We start from the raw sequence: 22,150 nt of genomic DNA on the forward strand, positions 1-22,150 counted from the left end.
ATAGAAACCACTGACCAAAGGGAGCTAGAGAAAGACCACACCAAGGTATTCAATAACGGGAATGGTGGCTGTAACAGCCACCATAACGGCTATTAAGATTCAGGCCGCAAAGGCTGCTAGGGCCTCATAACATTCAAAATTTATTTTCCCATTTGGATAGTCCATTACAATAGTATTGAAATATAAAAGTGTCATCATTATGATTTTCCAATATTTGTTTAAACACATAATTCGACATGTAATATAGTGGTCAAATGCAGATGTAATAGAAGCCGAATAAAGGAATTTGTAATCATTACAAATTTATAATAATTGCACTAGAAATCTTATATCCAAGCATAGGAAACATATTAACATCTCATAAAGTAAAAGTATCATCGTTGCACTTTTACCATGTCTATCCATGGTAATTCTCAGTCAAATTACGTGTTCACAGACAAGTATTGTAATTTGTAATCATTACACTTTTATAATTCATTACAGTTGCAATTCACTATCCAAATAGGCCCTTAAAGGAATACACTGTATTGACCCTGTAACAGCCATTATGGACCCTTTTTTTTTTTCCAAAGGCAGGGCATTACAGCCCCTTAAAGCAGAACAGTTCAACCATTTTGTAATAGCTTCGATCCCACCATTGCAACCATTTTTGTTTTTCGTTTTACAGACAATCAGGGTTTAGGTCCACCAAAAACAAAAAACGATTATCACTCGGAGATCATATAAAATCAGCATAGGGCTTCAATCCATGAAAACAAAACGCACACCAGCAACACAAAAGAAACCAAATCACCAAACAGCATCTTAAAACATCATAACATCTACGATTCCATCACAAGAATTCAAACATAGAAAACACTAAGCAGTGTAAGAAAATCCAAAAATAGCATAGAAATTCAATCCTATATTATGTATCTAGACCCCATTTCAGAAAACCATAATCCTAATTCCCCTCATAACCTTCCTTGGCAACGGAAGCGGTAGGAATCTTGACATACCCCATTGCCTTAGGACCAACGTTATTGTTCCCATCCTCAACGTTGAATTCTTCTTCATCACACTTGCTCATTATCACGGACCATGCCAAGTACATCGTCGCTGCCGTCAACGCGCCGCAGCTGACGCCAAAGAGCAGGGAGACGACAATGGAGAGGATGTCATTGGTCCGGTCGCGGAGCGAGCTGGCGCCAAGAGACCCGAAAGGAACGTGCCGCGGGATTGTGGGCTTGTGGGGACCGTCGGATATGCCGTCAAAATGGATGGATTGTGGGAATTCGGGTCGGTCGAGGAAGAGATTGGGAGATGGGAGGAAGGGTTTGGGGTTTGATTCGTCGATTTCACGAAGAAGGGCGAAAAACCCAGATGGGTTTTGCTGGTCTGAGGAGAAGGAGAAATGGAAGGGGGGTTTTGAGGAAGAGATGGTTAAGGAGATGAAGAGGGTATTGCAGGGATGGAAATGGAGGCCTGGTCTTGCATTTGCTACAATGGAAGAGAGATAGATGAGAGAGAAGAGGAAGAGAAGAAGAAGAGGAGTGGAAGAAGTAGAAGCAAACGCCATTAGAGAATCTTGAGAGAGGGGAAGAAAGAAAGAGCAAGACCCTTGATTTTTATAGGAGGTATGTGTACGAGGCTGCGCATGACAGCTTGATACGCAGGCACTCGGACAGTGTACACGTGGCATTATTAAGTCAGTTAACAATTGTTTAACTAATTTCAGCTGTCGACTTTTAGAAGCGGCTTGGCTTGTGTATCACGCCACCCACCCGGCTCGTGTGGTACCTATCGTGCGAAGACGAGCGGTGATGCTTCTCCAGCTCTACCAACGATTCTAATCAAAGTTACGTGGCCCTCATTTGGCTATATAATTTTAGAACATAGTAAAAAAAAATAAGTCATATTTACGGCTCAAGTGGAGCACATCACATATAGCAGTGGAGACAATAATTCACATTATTAAAACATTCTTAAGTCCATAATAATATTTATTTTCCACCCAACCTGTTCATTAGGTAAAACGAGCCTATATGAAGAGAAAAAACAAATATCATTTTGATCCAAAACTTATATGATCTCAAAGAGTTTTAATAGTAGATATTCAATCCCCAACTACTTTTTAGAGTGTGGTCCACTTAATTGAATTTGTCTTATTTTTCAACTCTGGCCTCATGACAAACTCGCCAAATGGATGGACAGTTTGGATATAATATGTCCCTCACAATGGGACCCACGTAACTTGGTGACCTTAATACACATGTTAATCCGCCTGTGTACCACACACCATAGACCTGGTTGGTGCGTTCTATGGCTCCCATCATAGGTTTGTGCTACATCTAAACTATCCATCTATTTGGCGAGTTTGTCATAAGGCCTCTTGTAGGGCCCGTATCCTAGTCTGTATCCTAGTCTGTACTGTTCCATAAACTTCCGCGATCATTCCCCTCGAATTCTAGCAATTTGCAACCTATAATTGACGTTTGCGCACGACCCTAAGTTGTATCCCGTAGATTTGAGTCAACTTAATCCGAGACTTGTACTATTACGACCGCACCGTCGCCGCGATTCCACGACGCGTCTTGCATACAGATCTGATACCCAGGTCAGGAGATGTGGGCCCGCGTTCAGTTTGAGGAAACCACCGTGCGTTACTAAACCCAAGAGAATCTCTAAAACATGTCTCATCAATCAATTAATCACCTCATGTCAAGTACAAGAGCAACTTCAAAGTCAACTCTCCCCCCCCCCCCCCCTCTCTCTCTCTCTCTCTCTTACACACCCATACATGTCAAGTACATGTATTAACTCACATCCATCACTCACACCCATCACCTCTCTTACAACCACCCCTTCTCTCTCTCTCTTTCTCTTCACATTTTCCAAGCAAGCAAAGGAGTGCACGTCCAAGCACTTCCAAGAGAGAAAAGAGTGTGTTGTGTGGCCCACTTACCATCCCAGGATCCATCATCCTAGCCCTTCATTTCTCATCATCTTCCATTAAAGTAAGACACAATGAGTTCGATGTTCCATCGAACCAAGAAAATTGAACGGTGGGTGCTTCATAGGCCTAGATTTTCATGTTTTGATGATGGGCCAAGTGAGGCCTACTGATTGATGGTATGGATCTCACTTTGGACCCTAGATGTGGTCGATGGTCCACCTTGATTCTCATGATCATTCCATGATGGGGCCATTCTCCATGGGCTCTATCATGATGTTATTTCCCTTGCATAAATAGGGTCATTTAGACCTTCCATTTTGATGGAGAATGAATCTCCACCATTGATTTTAAATTGGTGGGCTCACATGTAATGAGACCCACTTGATGTATGTTGTGATGTATTGAAGGAAGGGCCCATAGTACCGGGGTCCCTCCATCACTCTCTCTCTCTCTCTCTCTCTCTCTCTCTTTTCCCTTGTTGTTAGCCCCAGAATGTATGCAATTTATCCATGTCATCCACCTTCGTGGGACCCACTTGATGGACGTGTTGGATCTACATCATCCAAGCCATGTGGGCCCTACCTTAATGGTGAGGAGAAAACACAAATATTGGATTGATTCAAATCAAGTGGGCCACGTCCATGTGGGACCCACCTTGATAATATATACACAGCATCCGTCCAGCATCCTTAGACGCTGGACGTGGTCCAGTGAAGCGTGAGCAGACAGTGGGTTGTGCTGATAGCAATAGAAAAACAAAAAAAATAAAATATTAGCTTAGTTTAAGGGTTTTGGGTGGGCCGCTAATGCAGGCCCCACCTTGATCTATGGGTCTAATCCATGTCGTCCATTCCATTCCCTACCTCATTTTAGACGTTGAGCCGAAATATGAAGCCAATTTGATTTTCTGGCGGACCATAGCATAGAGAACAATGATTCTTACCGTTAAAATCCATGGGGCCCACTTTGATGTTTCTATACACCAAAACACATCGCATATTGGGCTCATTTGGTTGGTCATGAGCCGTAGAATCTAATGGGTGGAGCGGATCCTCCTGATACGGGCCCCACCTAAGAAAAACCACGGAAATTCGTGTTTTTTTTTTAAAAAAAATGCGGCAGGTGCTGCTGCTGCTAACGTAGGTATGAATTTCGAGGACGAAATTTTCTTTTAGGGGGGTAGATTGTAACGACCTTGGAATTTTTTGTGCTAATCTTTCCTTAAGTAGTTGTTTTTGGGGTAATTAGCGCTTTACTTGATTGCTTGTGAAATTCGCATCAATCACTTTAAATTGTATCTGCATGGCTCTAAACGTGTAGATTAGTGAGCGCTACGTTACTCTGAAATCTGGGATCCATCGCTAAATCCAGTTGTTCTGGGGAATTTTTGGAAGATCTGGATCGAACCACGCGTCGAAAGTCCGATGGCGATGATCTTAGCCTGCATCGAGTTGGGCTTGGTCTTCACCTCAAAAATCAAGTCGATCCGATGTTCGGTCGATTTGGTTGAGTTCGGAGTGAAGAGTGTAAGAACGGTTGGAATTTATTAAGCTTTTTATGAAATCTGAGTCGTGTTTGCGACGATTTTAAGCTATCTCACCGTTGGATTTCGACCCAATTTCACCCTCGATCGGGATGGTTGGCCCAGGCATATCCTAGTGCTTGTGGACTCGATCGAGATTCCGTGACCGTTGAATTGAGTGTGGTCCGCCATGGCCGATCTGTAGAGCCGGTCGGTCCGAAAATCACCTGACCTAGATCCATGGTCGGTGAGCTTAAGTCCGACCTTTCGTGGTTATAGGCCCACCAAGTGCTTCGTTGGATCGAGAAAGGCGTACTTTGGTTATAACCTAAGTATACCTTGACCCTGGGGTTATTTCCATCATTTTAAGGCCTATATATAGTCCTTAAACCCTAGCTCTCATTTCCATACGAATTTTCTCTAACCCTAGCTTGGAAAGAGAGTGGAAAAGAGAGAGTTAGTGAGAGAGATTGGTTGGTGAATCATCTTGATTCTTCCTTGTTCTTCTTCACCTTTGAACCTTCACTTTGAATCGTTCCCTTGGCGATTTTGAGTTCTTTTGGGGTAAGTTAACCTAACCCTAACCTGTGTTAGAGCTTAGATTAGACTTGGTGTTGTTGTATCTCATTTCTATCCTTATTTTAGGGTATTCTAGCGCCGTTGACGAAGACAACTCGTCTAAATCAGTTCGGCGGTTCTTTCTTCGCTTAAGGTGCGGACTTTAAGTGTATAGGTTATGGTTTTCAAGGCTTTCAATCCCAGTTAGTGATTTATTCTTGTTATGGATGAGATTTCACATGTCAAATGTTATGTTTGCATTGCTTTCCTGATATGCATGTGCTATATTGAGATTTGTGTATTCTAAGTGTATTTATAAAGTACCGTATACGTATAAAATACGCACTTGTGCTTGCCATGATTATTGGTCATGTATGTATGCTAGATGCATGTATGACAACTCCTTGGTAAAGGGAATTGTCTAAGTGCATGTATTCCAACATACGTCATGTATGTTATTCCTTGTATGCTAAGTGGTTGTAGAAATGCATGAATGACCTAAGTGTAACTGATTACACTAAGTGTGGGCGTTGAGAAGTGATTCTCAATACTCCCATGGATGCGCATGATTTCCTTTATGCATTTACATTTCAAGTTATTTAAATTCAAGCATTCCTATGCTTACATTTATATTAAGTTGATTATTCTTCAGATGTGTATGTAACATGATTTGAGTTGTTGATCCATTACTGTTTTATATTCCATATGAATATCTGTCGTAGTGTAGGATGTTTGGGACTATGCCTTAGTCCAGGAAATCGGTAATTGACCCTATGGTCGTGGTTGAGATTGCTTTCGCCACGTGAGACGCATTAGACGAACCCGAGTCGTATTAGAGTTGTCGGCAGTGGTTCGACCACGCGGAGTGTTTGCGCACTCCATGTCGTTCAATTCAACGTGCGCTCGTGCTAGTCGAGTTCGTCAAACAACCCGATTGTCCAGTGTATGTTAACCATATATGGACGCTACTGCTTGAATCTAGGGTACCGAACTTACCAGTGAAATCCTAATAACCATGGTACCTGATCCGCTAAGACTCATGAGCCGGACATGGTGGTATGGGACACCGTGGTCGAGCTGTCGGCCTACGCTGGGGTGACGAGCCTCCCCGTAGTGACCAGTGAGCAACTTAATCTCGTGAGCCGATTATGGTGGTATGAGACACTATATTCGTGCTGTCGGCCTACATTGATTGGTGACGAGCCCTTTGTAGTGACCTCGAGCATACCTGGATACCGCAAGGAGGTGACGAGCCAATCTGTGGTAGTAAGGGCATGAAAGGCGTGCATTGATTGGTGACGAGCCCTTTGCTACGACCTTAAATATAAAATCGTATGAGATGTCTAGGATTGACGACCCTAGTATGGATCATTGTTTGGATGGTGACATGAGGAAGGTATCTTAGTTTCCCAATCCTGTTGTGTGAAATGGACTAATAACAACTTGGTAATCATATCCATGCACCGCAATTGCATGTGCTTTGTAGATGTGGCGCACTTTGAGGCGATGTCATGCGTAACGTAAGATGAAGACGCTGAGGATGTACGTGTGAGGGCACGCATCATACCGCATTCATACTTGCATTAATAAGAGTACTTAGGATTTATTTAATTGTCCTGCTTTATCATTACTGTTTGATTGAACTGATAACATGTTAACCAGTGCCTTATTGTTCCACTGAGTTGATCACTCACTCCCACGTTCTGGGGCGGTGTTACACACCCACCAGACTCTGTCTTAGGCCCTGATGTTGCAGATGTGGATGCGACGTCTGAGGCAGAGCGGGAGCTGGATGACGACGAGGCTGCCTTCTCCTATATGCAGTTTTCAGACGGGTTCTAGCGAGCCTCGGTCTGTTGCGCGGGATCTATGGGATTACTATTTTGGGAACTGAAATGATGTAACTTGTACTTATAATTTTGATAAATAACACTTTTACACGATCTGGTTGTATATGTAATTCAGGGGCTTACACTTGTACACATATTTTACTATAAGTCTTCCGCTTGCTTTATTCACTTATCCCTGAATCATATCAGCGTTTTGGCTTAATCTATCCCATGTTTATGTGCTAATACAGTCAACATACATCATTCATTAATTATGTTGCATAAGTGATGTTTTGGAACTCGGGAGCTGAGTTATGCTCGACCCCCGAATTTCAGGGCGTTACAGTCCTAGACGCAGGCCCCACCGTGGTGTGTGTGGAACATCAACACCGTGCATTTGGTGGGCCCCCACCTCAAAAATTTGCCTATGTGGCAGCTCAGGTGGCCAACGTCACAGGAAACAGTGATGATTGAATGTTTACCATTAAGACCCTGTGTGGGTCACAGAAGTTTTGGATCGTTATGAAATTTGTTTTTCCTCTTTACCCAGGTTTGTGTGACCTTATTAACAGATTGGATGGAAGATAAACGTTATGGTGGGCCCCACGTGGGCCCCACTGATGTGTGTATTGTATCCCACCCCTCCCCACGTATGGGAGTGGGACGACTAGTGTACCTCACTCCAACTACATAGCTGCTGTAGTGGCGTCACCAAGTTCTGTGGACCCTACCTGTTTCATCCACGCCGTCCATCTATGGGACCCACCATTGTCACGCCCCAAACCCAGGGACGGATAGCTTTCGTGATGCCCCGAATTCGGCACTCGACTTCCATACACCAAGTTCCGAGTTCGATGCACCACAAGGAAGATTTTTGACTTTTTTTTTATATATATACATATAATAATACCAGAGCATAAAGATCCATGATCAAATTACCAAGCAACATTCTCCAATAGAAATCTTGATGGTTACAAGTACAATGCTTTCCAAAAGGTACACAACGTTAATATTGCCAAATCGAAAAATAGATGTAATACATCAAGAAGGCAAAGTCTTCCAAGCCACTCCAGCCCTGAAAAAAATGGGAAATAGGAAGCTTAGGCAAAAGCCTAGTGAGTACACACGTGTGTGCATGTAACACCCCGGTTTTCAGAACCCGAGTACACGACTCGGATTCCAAGAACCCAGGAGTTAGCCATTGATAACGATGATCAACCAATAAATCAAAGTGCGACATAGCGGAAATGAAAATCATGCCATAGATATGGCTTCAAAATAGGAACAATATTCGGGCCCACCCAGATGGGGGCTACTTACAAAATCTCAAGTTTCCTTAAAATCCGAATGTACTGAAATAGAATAGATGACTAGACTACTGATTCAGCCTGTAGTAGGCTGCCGCCTCCTGCTGCAACTCATCATATGGCTCCTCCTCGACGGCCACCGCCTCCAGACCTGCCTCGTCCTCGATGTCTCCCGTACCTGCGTCCTCTGTATGGTTGAATATCGATGAATGAGTGGCCAGCTCAGTGTGATCTCCCCTCAAGATTACACACCGCCGTCCTAAACGAGAAATAACATAAAATATCCAGACAACCAAAACAGAGTATATGCAGTCTTATTAAATGCATGTATGCATGAATGTAATCATCGACCCGGGTAAATCATCCGGACGGTCGATGCCCCAAGAAAAATATCTAGACAGGCAATGGGGTCGTCACCCATGGATGTGACTGGTCGTCAGCGCAACACTCAGCGTAATCGCATGGGCATGAGGATCCAGGTCATCATCATAAATCGATCGGCTGGTCATTAGCGCAACACGCAGCGTAATCGTATGGATATAATGATCCAAGCCGTCGTAGTATGCTGTGCATGCATAATTTGCCAGCCCATTATTTGTCCAATTTCAATCAGCCGCTTGAATAAGCTCACAGTCACTATGGGGAGCGCAAGGCCTAGCGTAGGCCGACGGCTCGGGCATAGTGTCCCATTACCACCATCCCCGGCCCATGAGACTACCGTCTTAGGGTGTGTGCAGTGCCCACTAACACGTGGTCAATCAATTCAACATAAGGGGGCCACCACCAATGCCGACTGGGTATGAAACGTTGAAATCATCAAATGTGGCGTTTAAAACATGACGGCATGAATGATACAAAGACCAGTAAACAGCGGTATTTAGAAATGTTGTAAAGTTCATCCCGACTCAATTAGATGAAATCCCACATGGATGGTATACCCTATGGTCAACAACACAACCAAAACCTCCATGTCAGGGACCTACATAGATCACAACAAGTCTAATTACACCCCAAGCACGGACTCTCCTTTGATAGGAATTCCCATGGAGAGATTTTACCAATATGTGTGTCATAGCAACATGTATCACAATTTTGAAGGGAAATAAGGAACAACAATTGAAAACGCATAAGATAAACGACCGGATTATTTACTTAGGCAGTACAAAGAAATAAATATTCTAAATAATGGTAAGCATGAGGATTATCATGTTAAACAGATAAATCAAGTTCTATACACGATTCATCATTAGTCTAGTTAACCATTTACACCACTAAAACTACTATTTCTAGTCTAGTTAGGGATAGAAAGCTTAAGGGGAGGAAATCATCACCGAACAAGGCGTAGAATGCTCCTAGAGGCAAGTTTCCTTGAGAAGATGGTGAATTCCTACCACTCACGTAACTCCCTGTACAATTTCAATCATATTAGGTAGTGAGTCACAAAGTCATATACGTGGGAATAGGTAGGGGAGGTTGGAAAGCCCGTCAAAGTATACACATACATATATATATATACATTGCATTGCATATATATTTAATGAAATTTTAGGATGCAAACGTCTAGCAAGTGGGTGTTCATTGACGGTCGGCCCGGATGCAATGTCCTTTGATGGACGACCAAGAACTTCACAGCCCGGTGTTGCCCTCGTCGATGCAACCCACCAACAGTTGGTGTGTGGCCTACTCACATGTATGCTGTGACCCAGCTGCTTATACGGTGTGCGGCCCACAGCCTTGTGGTGCGGTCCATCTGATAGATGGCATAAATGAAGCACACACAGCGCGTGGGACCCATAGAATGGCTGATGTAGATGCAGCAACCGCTGCGATCAGGTGGCGTGTTGGCCCCAGTCCAGGCGGTGGCAGCTGGGATAAAACATGTGCTATATGGTGGGTACCCACCGGCTGTTACAGCCTACTAAGGACTGGCTAAGGGGCCCCATAATGTTGCTGACGTCCACACACCTTATCTAATTGGTGGGACCTACTGCACAGGTAGTGCAGATAAAATGCATGTATCATGGTGGGGTCCACATGCGCGGCCCACCATCGCAAAGACGGGCTCGTCAAATGGACGGATGGCTCAGATGGAGCACGTCCATCAGTGGTGTACTCCCATGTAAATGTGCGGTCCACATATAATTCATGTGTGTATTACATACATACACCTGGTGAGTCCCACTTAAATGTGGGGCCCACATAGTATATTCATGTACTGGAGGATGCTCCAGTCAGTCCCAACAGGTGGGCCCGTTATGGTAGGGCCCACCTGGAATTTACTTTGGGCCCAGGCAGCCCCAAAATCCTTGGCTAGTTCCATGGTAGCTTACTGGGCTACAGCCCACCTGGGATTTATACAAGGTGTGGCCCACCTGTCCTACACAGGGTGCCGCCCACATGTCCTACACAGGGTGAGGCCCACCAGCTTCATATGGTGGCCCATGGTCTGCAGTTGGTCCACATGTAATTTGGTGGAGCCCAACGTCAGACAGTCCACCAGCGTTTTACGTGGAGACAGCAACATCTGCTGCGCATCGTTGAAACTGATCCCGGCTCATGCTTTTTTTTTTAAGCTCAATCACGGTCTGATCCTGGCCGTTGTTTCTCAACCCACGTTGGCGTCCAACTGGCGGTACGGTGGCCACCATTTTCATCGTAAAAAAAAAACGGCCCAACCCATAGCCATTGATTGGCTTGGTCCCGGTCTGAGACTGGGTTGTCCTCCAGCCTAGCTTTTAGTCTGATTTTAGCCATCACTTGGCTGATCTCCGACCCGAATTACAGCCACCGTTCGGGTGTGTTCCAAGGTGATAGGCCGACCTTGCTATCGGACCGAGTCACGGCCACTATTTGAGCTGGCTTTGGTCCAGGCAAGCATCACCCACAACTAGCTAATGCTACAAGGAAAATGAGAAGCAAACAAAAGGAAAAGCTACAAGGAAAATGAGAAACGAAACAAAGGAATATGTTTTTCCCTGGAACAGTTGCAACCTATCTCACCTATGCTGGGACAAGGGGTCGGCCTCCCTATTTCCCCTTTCCTCTCTTTCCTCACTCATTCTCTCTTGCTTGTGGTGCTACTACGAGTCCACACTGACCCGACTCAGTCTGGTTTTTCCCCACGGCTGAGGCGGTGTAGGGTGCACTGAGTTCACCCTCTGCTCACGGCCACACCGTATCTCTCTTTTATCTCTCTTTCTCACCAGCCTGTGAAGCTACAATCCAAACTGATCCGACTCCGTCCGAACCTCACAAGGATTGAGTTGGAGCAGTGGAAACCGAGACCACACAGTCGGCCCACTCTCTTTTCTTCTTCTACTCTCTCTCTCTCTCTTGTTGGTCCGATACCCGAGGCTACAGGGCTCTATTTATAGAGAGAGGGGGAGGGCACCAACGGCTAGAAGTGTACTGACCGTGCACGACTGGGATCTGAGATCAGATGTGCATGGGGCCCATCCATCCGTTTGGACAAAAATCTGACTTTGAGGCCCACCAGAAAAGCACTCTTTCAGATCTGGTGGGGCCCATCTTATCGTTTCGTGTGGGTTTTCAGCAGGGAAGACGATCCGATCTTTAATGACGGATCGTCATTTAACGTGCACGGGCACGATTTGATTCATCTGGTCGGTCCAGATGGGACCCAGGATTAGCGTGGGGCCTACTTCTCGTGTCCCAAATGCCCATCTCCACATATCTCACGACAATCTCCAATTCTCGTGAGATAGAGCTCGAGTTTTTGTCTCCGCTTTGTCTCGCCTCGCACCATCGACAGGGATGGAGCCACGTTTCCCCAAGAACGGTTAGGAGAGATTCCGTATCTCTTTCCCGGAGTGGAATGCCGCTCCTAGCTTTTTCTTACACGGCCCTTGCCCGGCCATTTCTGGAATAGAGAGAGCACGCCTCTCTTTGGAAGTTGGATGGCTGAGATGGCGCCATCGGGCCAATCCTGAACAGTCCAAGTAATCCCAGATGGGTTCCACACAGCGGATTTTCACCACATGTAGTACAATGGACAGTGGTGACCCATCTTTCTCGTCCGTTTACAACGGCCCAAAAGGCTATACGGTTTTATTAAGCCGGGCCCCTTGGAGAAAATGAACGGTCCAGATGGCTCGGAAAGTGGCTCGGGTGGGCCACTTAGAGGCCCAAAGATCCATCATTCAAAAAGGGAAATGGTGGGAAAAACACCATTTGCGATTTTTCGAGAGAGGGTCGGTCAAAGGCCGTTTGACCGACCCCATGGATCCAGCGCACGTCGTGTACATGCACTCTCAATGTACATGCACTGTGTGGGGACCCAATGGGACATTAGTGCTCCCATCCACACTGTCCATTTGCACTGGGGGACCCTTACAGGGGTCCCCACCGATTTTGGGCTGATGGTGAGGCCCAGGTGGGCCGCTACACTCCTCTTTAGGCTATTATTGGCCCAAATAACGCGACCCGACGGTCCAGTGGGTCTGATATTTATTTTCAACGGTTAATATCACATACTGGTCGTGATGAAGGTTTGATTGCCACTAACAAATCTTCAGTCATTAGAGATAAGTGTGTCATAGCAGTCTTCCATTAACATAAGTGTTCTAATTTAAAGTGTTTAGGTAATCTCACCCTCTGTGTGTTATGGGACGCGTTCCGGCACCTGGAGGACCTGGATGGATGACTTTAATTTCAGTTGGAACCTCCATCCTACATGGACCGAGTTCAAGTCAGCTGATTAATCTAACTTAATGTTAGTTAATGTGGGTTTACAAGGGTAACACCCGAGTACCAGAGGTACGGGGTGTTACAGTGCAGTGTGTCCTACATGCAAGCAAGATAAATATGTTACAAAGAAATCATATATGTGCAAGACATGTAGCACATAAAGTATGATGTCAATGCCAATGCAATGCATATGCATCATAGTAATACTCCAAGTCAATGCTACCAGCATCACCAAGTCATATTTTCATTTCTCTTATACCACAGCCATAACTGTATTACACGCATCCGTAGTCACATCATCTTCATCATATTGTCATGCCATAATTATACAATATTAGAAATACTGATAAGTTCATGAGTCAAATAATATCAGAATACACAATACAGATCAACTATACAAATGAGGAACAATATTAGAATACGCGATACAGATCAACTATAGAAATGAGGAATAATATCAGAATACGTGATACAGATCAACTATACAAATGATGAGTCATAAAGAATCAAATATCTGATGCCGTATCTAAACCATATAAATGCAGAAACACAGGTAACCCAAAATATCATATGCCGCGGATGTAATGCAATATGCGATGCGAATGGAATGACCATTCTGGAGTGTGAAGTCGGGATGATAGTACGTAATATCATAGGCTATGGGGTCCATCACAAGGGACTTCTATCCAAACCAGTCCCATACCTAAATTTGGATAGTCAGACTCAATGTGGTAAACTCCTGATCTCAGGTTAGTCGCGTGCCCCAACCGAGATCCTGGCCATTGCAAAGGTACATGTATAAATAGTTGCGCACCACTAGCCCGAGTGGATAGTGAATGAATGAATGAATGATTATGCAACTCTTGCTCAATAAATCCACATATCAGTACAGTTCCTCTCTAGGATCATTACTGGGGTTTAGTACACTCCAAATGGCACTGCCGCTCTCCCAGCCGCACAGTCCAAGTGAGCGTAAGAAACCTCATTATCCGCCTAGCCAATAGTCTGTCAATACCTATCCAGCACGTCGATAGGGGACCCATTCACGAGCTGGTTGAACTCAGCTTAGCAATGCCCCCTACGCTCGGGCGGGTAAGGCCACACCCCCTCCCAACCGACCACGACACAGTGGGAGACTCGGCCTCCTGGTATTCGGCACTTGGGCGCTCATGGATCCACTCGGTTTTGATGTTAGGGCATCCTCTAGAACCAAGAGGGTTTAGGAATTTTCACCCAGGGTCATCTATGATTGCCCGATACTAGAACAAATTTTCGGTGCCCCGTTTGACCATCCACGATATGTCTGTGGAGGCTACGGCCTTAATGTCGCTAGGGCGTACAGTAATCATAATGCAAGATGCATGAGTCATACAATCTAGTCATGTAACAATCCGGCGCATACCGTGTACTCATGTAAGACAATCTTCGCCTATCAGGGAGTCTCATAATCGTCATCCCAATGACATATGCAATAGTCAACCACCTCTTATAACAAACATGCAGATAATGCATATGGGCATGTATCATGATGCTATGCTGTCATATACTCATAATTGGCATCGACAATCAGAATCGGTGAGAATGGGCCTAACAAGGCCTAAGGGAAGGTCACAATGTAGACATTCAACCATCATTGCCTGTCAATGTGGACATTTAACTAACATTGCTCCCAAGGAATGGCCCACACAAACATCAATACATACATTATGGCGAAATCACACATCACATTGGTCCTCATATACATCACTTTGGGTCTCACACAAGGGCCACACATTCATCACATTGGGCCTCACTCATGGGCCGCATATATATCACATTAGGTCGTATCATATGGGCCTTACACATTGCAATGGGCCTCAGCACATGGGCCATGAATACACCACATCAGGCTTCACAACCCATGGGCTTTAAATACACAATAGGTGGGCCTTACACATGGGCCTCAAATACATCACGATGAGCCACAACCCATGGGCCTAAAATACATCTCAATGAGCCACACCCATGGGTCTCAAATACATTACATTGGGCCTTGAATACATTGCAAGTGGCGTCAAATCTATTTCATAGGTAGGCCACATTCCTGGGCCTAATACACATCACTATGGGCCACATCACAATAAGCTTCATCATATGGGTTGGAAATATATCTCAATAGGCCTTGCCCATAGGCCACGAATACATGACTACACCAATTATGATAAGTCTTATACTACAACCACTTCACATGTCACATAATTAATGACTCAGATTTGGTGTCGCATGGTTAAGGGCCAAGAGCCACGTTTCATCGTACCATTTACGGTTTAGCGATCACAGCGTATAGAATCCAAGACCTTGATAGTATTAGCTTGGGTAACATAACCCTACATCACATTTGGTTAGTGTACAACTTAGTTATATGTAATTTAAGTGGCGGTATCTATATCGATAAGCACAAACCTACGTTGTTGAATGGCCATCAATGCCACTTGATTTCATATGGTTAGGTGGCCTTGTACGTATTTCCCATTCTTATAATTAGATGACTACATAACTACATATACTCCACCATTGCCTATGATTATGTGGCTATATATACATCAAATACCTACATGATTAATGGACTAAACAGGTATATCACACCCTCACACCACTAGAGTCTACATATTTGTTATAATTAAACATGTTTAAGGGTTTAAACACAAGTCACATGATCCTATTACTTAGGGTCGTACTCTAACCAAAGTGTAAAATGATCAAGGGCTATCCACAATTAACTCATTTAAGGGATTAATCATCATTACTTCAAAAATTATAATACCAGTTTGTCATATGTTCAATACATGGAGATTACAAACTCTTGTCTAAGAGGCTTAATGGTTAGCCCAAGGCTACCACTGATGGGCCCATATGGTATTCACTTAAAATGGGCCTTAACATTCTTGGACCCACACATAAATGAAATTTACAATGAGTTCTATCTGGTGGAGCTCATGGGGCTTTCTCATGAGGTTAAGTCGTATGTGACTCACTTAAGACTTAGGTCTAATTTGATTTTAGTAATCCTAAAATGATATGAGAAAGTGGATGGTCCGCATGGATTAAATAGATACCCCATGGTGGCCTTAGGTTGGATTCAATAGTTAGGACCTTATTCTCACAGCCTTGTACTGTATGGTCCAATTTAGGTTGGATGGACTGATCTTTGGGACAATACTCTAAAGGGGACCTGGTACATGGGCTAGATGGGTTGAATATCTAATACATCATCAGGATGGCCCATAATAATTTTTTTTGTGATGAGAGTTCAATTTATATTATTTCATAATGTACAGCTATCTAATCATTAGATGTGCCTGATTCATGGTAACATACCGTCAAAAGGGTTGATAAAATAGTTAAACAGTGAGGATCTTAAATATATATTATGTCATAGCCATGGTGGATTAAGTGACATAACACTTACATCAAAGTGGGCCATACCACACACAAGTTGAGAGGTTTACCCTCCATTAAACATTCATAATCATGTGTTGGGCCCATAGAGATGTGGTTCATAAATCCAGCCCATCCATTAAGTGTATCCCACTTGGTTGAGGGGTCAAACCAAGTTTCAGATGCATCAAAATTTCAGGTGGACCCTACAAAGTGCTTTTATATACTTGAGCTCCAAGTTGTATGAATAGTTTAAAGAGATCAAAGCTACATGGGTCCCAAAGTGATGTATTTATTATACCTACACCGTTCATCTATTTTTAGAGATCATTTTAGAAAATTATCCAAAAATGAATCATAACCAAAGATAATCTGGACCTCACCTCAATTAGTGGTGAGGATAATGATTTCACCATTAAACTATTCATAGGGCCCACCATAATGTTTATTTTCCATTCAATCTGTTCATAAGGTCACAAAGACCTGAATTAAGGGGAAATACAAATTTCATATTGGTCCAAAACTTCTGACCCAAAAGGGTTCCAATGGTAGATGTTTAATCCTTGCTGTTTTTGTAGTGTGGCCCACTTGATAGTTAGATCTATCTTATTTTTCTTCTCAAACCTTAAGACAAGCTCACCAAATGGATGGATGGTTTAGATACAACATACACCACATGATCAGACCCATGAGAATTGCTGATTTATTCAACTTCATAAATTTATTTTTATTTTTATTTTTTTGATGGTGTGGGCCACCTGAGTTCCATGTACGGCTGAGTTTTGGAGGTGACCAATTTTTAAACGAGACCCATCAAATGCATGGAGCTGATGTGCGACACACCTCATGGTGGGGCCTGTGGTGGGGCTCACCTCCTTCTAGCGTCAGCAGAGATGCTGCTTACTGTAGCCTTAGTGCTGTTTTTTTTCTTTTCTTTTTTTTTATTTTTCATATATGGGGCCCACAACAAGACGATCCAGTCCATCTGTTGTGTGTGTCCCACGTGGTGGAGGGTTCAATCTAAGTTTCAGATGCATAAAAATTTCAATTGGGCCCCAACAAGTACTTTTATATGTTTTAGCATATCTTCACATGATTTTTGATGGTGTGGCCTACTAGAGAACTGGATTGGCTTCATTTTTCGGCTCAATGCCTAAAATGATCTGAAAAATTGAATGGACGGCGTGGATTTAATACATACATCATGGGTGGGGCCCGTTGTGGACCCACACCTCTTCTCTTCTTTTTCTTTCAAACGGCGGCAGGCGTGTGGACGTTACAACCCTTTTTTTTTTAAATTAATCTGTGGTGTGTATGCACGTGTGTGCATGTGTGTGTTTGGCCAGTCCATGGCCTTACTTTGGGCAGTTTAGATGGCCTACAAAATTCTGGTGGGGCCCACTATCAATGGGTCCCACATAAAGTCTTTAATAATTTATTTTTATTATTAGTCTTTATATATATATATATATATATATATATATATATATATATATATATATATATATATATTCCCATGAATCCACATCATTAAACACATCATTATCATCATATCATCACCATTTTTTTTTATCATCTTTTTATATGTACTCTCTTATGTATCCACACCATTAATCACATGATTATCATCAAATCATCACCACTAAAATTCATACAAATACAATAAGAAAGAGAACAAACCAAGAGTGGAGTGGGTGTACTCACCTTGATGAATTAGATGGATGGAATGGATGAAATTGATGGAATGGATGGTTGAGATGGATGGAAGGGATGGGATTCATGGCCCACCAAGATCAATCCTCTCTCTCTCTAGTTGTAGAAAAATGGTGAAAGGCTAAGAGGTAGAGGGGTTTATGTAGAGAAATGGATAAAATATGGTTAAGTTAGGCTAATGTGATTAATCTTAGCTTATGCTAGGATTATGGTAATTAATTCATGTTTTGTAATTAATGTTGGATTAAACGAGTATGGGATGACATGGTGTGATGATGTCATGCATGAGGTGTGGCATGGAAGAGAGTTGACTTTTCATGCACATGAGAGATGAGAGGTATGGGTGTGTGACATCACACATATGGGTAGAGATTCTCTCACCCATGTGTGGCATGTGCATGTATGTATGACATGTGTTATGCACATATGTGGAGTGGAGTACATGGCACCTTGCACACATGATACACTAATGATTTTTCAAAGTGTATCTCACTAACGGAGTATTGTATAGACGCATGGGTGGTACCTATGTAATCGTAGCGACAGGGCGGTCGATATGAGATAGGTTTCGAGGTCTTGGGGTTTTGGTCAGTCGGGTGTGTACTATGAACGGTCAATTTAGGTCTAGCTAAGGGCGTTAATCATTGTGTACATATGCATCGAAAATGGTACGGAATGGACGGGGTGTTACAACCATGATGCATGCGTTGCATCCAAACCGTCCAACCCTTTGGTAAGCTCGTCTTACAGCTTGAGACTAAAAATAAGACAGATCTAGGATCAGGTGGACCACATTATAGAAAAAGTGGGTTTGAACGTCCACCATTTAAATCCCTTGGGCTACCAAGTTGGGACCTATACGATACTTGTTTTTCCCTATAAATCCAGGTCCTTGTGACCTTATGAATAGGCTGGATGGGAAATAAACCCCATGATGGGGCCCACTGGAATTTAACTGTGGAAATCATTACCACCACGGTTAGATATGGTATAGTCCAATTGATCTTTTGATATGTTTCATTTTTATATAATACTCTATATTGATCTTTAAAAATATATGAATTCTGTTTGGCCCATTTGAATTGACCCGTTCAACTCGGCCCATTCGACTTGGCTATTGATTCGGCCCATTTGATTAGGCCCGACGTGATATATGAGACTCGTTGTTGAGGCCCACCTTGATGAATATAAGGCCCATGTGATGTAGACCATTTGATGTATTTAAGGCCCAATGGGATGTATATAGGTCCATTGCAATGTGTGATTTCACCGTGGTGTATATAATGATGTTTATAATGGGCCATGCCTTGGGAGCAATGATGGTTTGACGTCTACATTGTAAGAATAATGTTGGTTAAATGTCCGCATTGTAACTCTCCATAGGGCCCATTGATAGGCCCATACTTGTGTGTAGGCCGTCTAGGCCCATCTTCGTTGTGAGGATAGTTCATCACCATATAACATGCTTAGTATAATTCCATGATTCATACCCATTCGCATCATATATATGCTTGATATTAGGAGTGACTGATCATAGCATATGCCATTGATCAGATTATTTATGGGACTCACTAATGGGATTTACCCACATGAGTGCATGGTACGCGTAGGATTGCTGCATGACTGGATAGTATGACTCATGCATCTCGCATATGTGTGACATGACCATTGTACGCCCTATCGACATCAGGGCTGTGGCCTCCACAGATACATCGTGGATGGCCATATCGGATACTGGAAATACTTGATTTTAGCATTGTGGGCACTTAGGATATCCTTGAGTGAAAGTCCCAGAACCTTTTTGGTACTAGGAGATATTCCAACATCTACATCTAGTGGATACACGAGCGCCTGAGTGCCGAATACCAGTAGGCCGCGTCTCCCACTATGTCATGGTCGGTTAGAAGAGGGTGTGGCCTTATCATCCCGAGTGAGGGGGTTGTAAGCTAGGCTCAGTTTCACCAACTCGCAAATGAGTCCGCTATCGACGAGCTGGGTAGGCATTGACAGATTACTGGTTAGACGGATAGTGTGGTCTCTTCCACTCGCTGGGCTGCGCGGCTAGGGAGGCGGCATTCAGTGTGGAGTGTACTAGACCCCAGTTATATCCTAGAGGAAAACTGTACTGATATGTGTACTTGATGAGGACTGACATACTTGCTTTGCATCTCGCGTATGACATTTGGCTATGTAGGCCTCTCATCACATGACTTTGGTATGGCCGATAGCATTAATGTCTTGCATCACATAGCCTTGGTACGGCTAATTGTATTCATGGACTTACTTGCATATTTTTACATTACTCTGATATTGTATACTTGGCACTTGCCTTGTGTACACACTTACACCACCCTATAAGCTTTTGTAAGACCGTTGCGTGCAGGTGTCGTTGGATCACAACAGCGCTGAGGCAGGAGTGCGTATCGGATTACTTTAGAGTTTTTGATCACCTTGTATTTCTCTTTTCGCATTGTACTTAAAATTTTTGACATAGTGGATATGTGGTGATGTTGTATTGTGACTTGGTTATGCTTGTGGTTATCTCGATTACAAAAAAAAATTTCATACTGAAAATTCTCCTTTTAGGATCCCAGGATTGGAATCTGGTATATGAGTGCCGGGACCCGAGAATGGTGCACTACGGAGGCTATCAGCATCGAATTCAGCGATTGAGAATTTTGTGAGCCTGTTTTTCAAGTTTGGGGCATGACAAAAGTTGGTATCAAAGCATAATTTGGAAATACTTGAGGATCACATCACATATCTACTATGAACTGAGAATAAATAGGTCGCAAGTTCGAATAATTTAGTGATTTTCTGACATATACCCTTAACGTTTATGCTTTCGAGAATTCTCAAGGCTGATTGGCCCTTGTTCCTTCCTGTAAGACATGCCGCCTAAGAGAGCGACCCGAGCGACTCCCGGTCCCCCGTGTGAGCCTGGCGCAGCCCCATCAGCACCCATGACTGCAAAGCAGCTTCAGCAGATGCTGCAGACGATGACCGCTATCTTTCAGGGGCAGGGTGGGCGGCTCATTGTTATGTCAGCCCAGGCAGAGCAGGATCGCGCTAGTACCCTTCTTAGAGACTTCCGACGGCACGATCCCCCACGCTTCCAGGGCGTGCCAGACCCTACTACAGCAGAGATATGACGCTCCGAGTTTGAGAAGATTTTTGACACTATGAGATGTACGACCCAGCAACGAGTCCCGTTAGCTGTATTTCTTCTCTAGGGTGAGGCTTAGCACTAGTGGACAACAGTCACCCAAGCGGCAGTGATCGATTTCAAGTGGAGCTGGGAGGACTTTGTAGACTGGTTTGACTAGAAGTTCTTTACTGAGCACGTTCGACAACAACGCACATTAGAGTTTGAGACCTTGGTATAGGGAGACATGACTGTGTCCTAGTATGAGACACATTTCATCGCACTCTCGAGATTCATGACGTACCTTGTTGATGATGAGGGGTGAAAGGCCCACCGTTTTGAGAACGACTTACGGCCTGCCCTCAAGAGCCGTGTGATCGGACACATGCTTCCGACATTTGAGTTGATTGTGCAGAGGGCCTAGGTCTACGAGGCAGATTGAGCCAGTTTGCAGAGGGCTCGTGACCAGAGAGGAGACCAAAAGAGGAAGGCGCCCTCCGGTAGCTCCCATCAATAGTACCATCGTCCACAGCAGCGACGCATGACCCGCCCAGCATTCCGAGCACCAGTGGCACCCCCATCACTACCTCCAGGACCGTTCCCATGTACTTGCTTTGGATGCGGTAGAATAGGACATCGTAGGCACAAGTGTCCCCATCCACAGCAACAGCAGCTGAGGGCACCTATCAGCCTCCGCGGCAACCCTCATAGCAGTAGCACCAGCGACCGTAGCATCAGCCTCCTGGACCTCTCCCGCAGTAGTAGAGGCAGCAGATCAGACCGCTACAATGACAACATTAGAAGTAGAGACCTCAGAGGGGACATGCACCTCTCCAGCATACCCAGGATAGATTTTATGCCGCCCAGCATGACCCTCAGTCATCAGGAGGGGTCGTCGAGGGTATTCTCCTTGTTTCTGTATGCATTGCACGTGTATTGTTTGATTCTGGCATATTACATTCCTTTGTGGTTGATGATTTCTGTCGAGCGACTGGTTTGCCATTGAAGTCTACTCGT

At 44.0% G+C, this 22,150-nt stretch overlaps 1 protein-coding gene across 1 annotated transcript; it reads right to left on the minus strand.

The window, feature by feature from the left end:
- Positions 1-789: 789 nt before the first annotated feature.
- LOC131242986 (uncharacterized) lies at positions 790-1,612 on the minus strand. The gene has a single exon (XM_058242023.1). It carries the CDS (start codon positions 1,556-1,558, stop codon positions 944-946), a length of 615 nt encoding a protein of 204 aa, XP_058098006.1. The 5' UTR covers positions 1,559-1,612; the 3' UTR covers positions 790-943.
- Positions 1,613-22,150: the final 20,538 nt, after the last annotated feature.

The sequence above is a fragment of the Magnolia sinica genome, chromosome 4 (assembly GCF_029962835.1).
Source record: "Magnolia sinica isolate HGM2019 chromosome 4, MsV1, whole genome shotgun sequence".
NCBI lineage: Eukaryota > Viridiplantae > Streptophyta > Magnoliopsida > Magnoliales > Magnoliaceae > Magnolia > Magnolia sinica.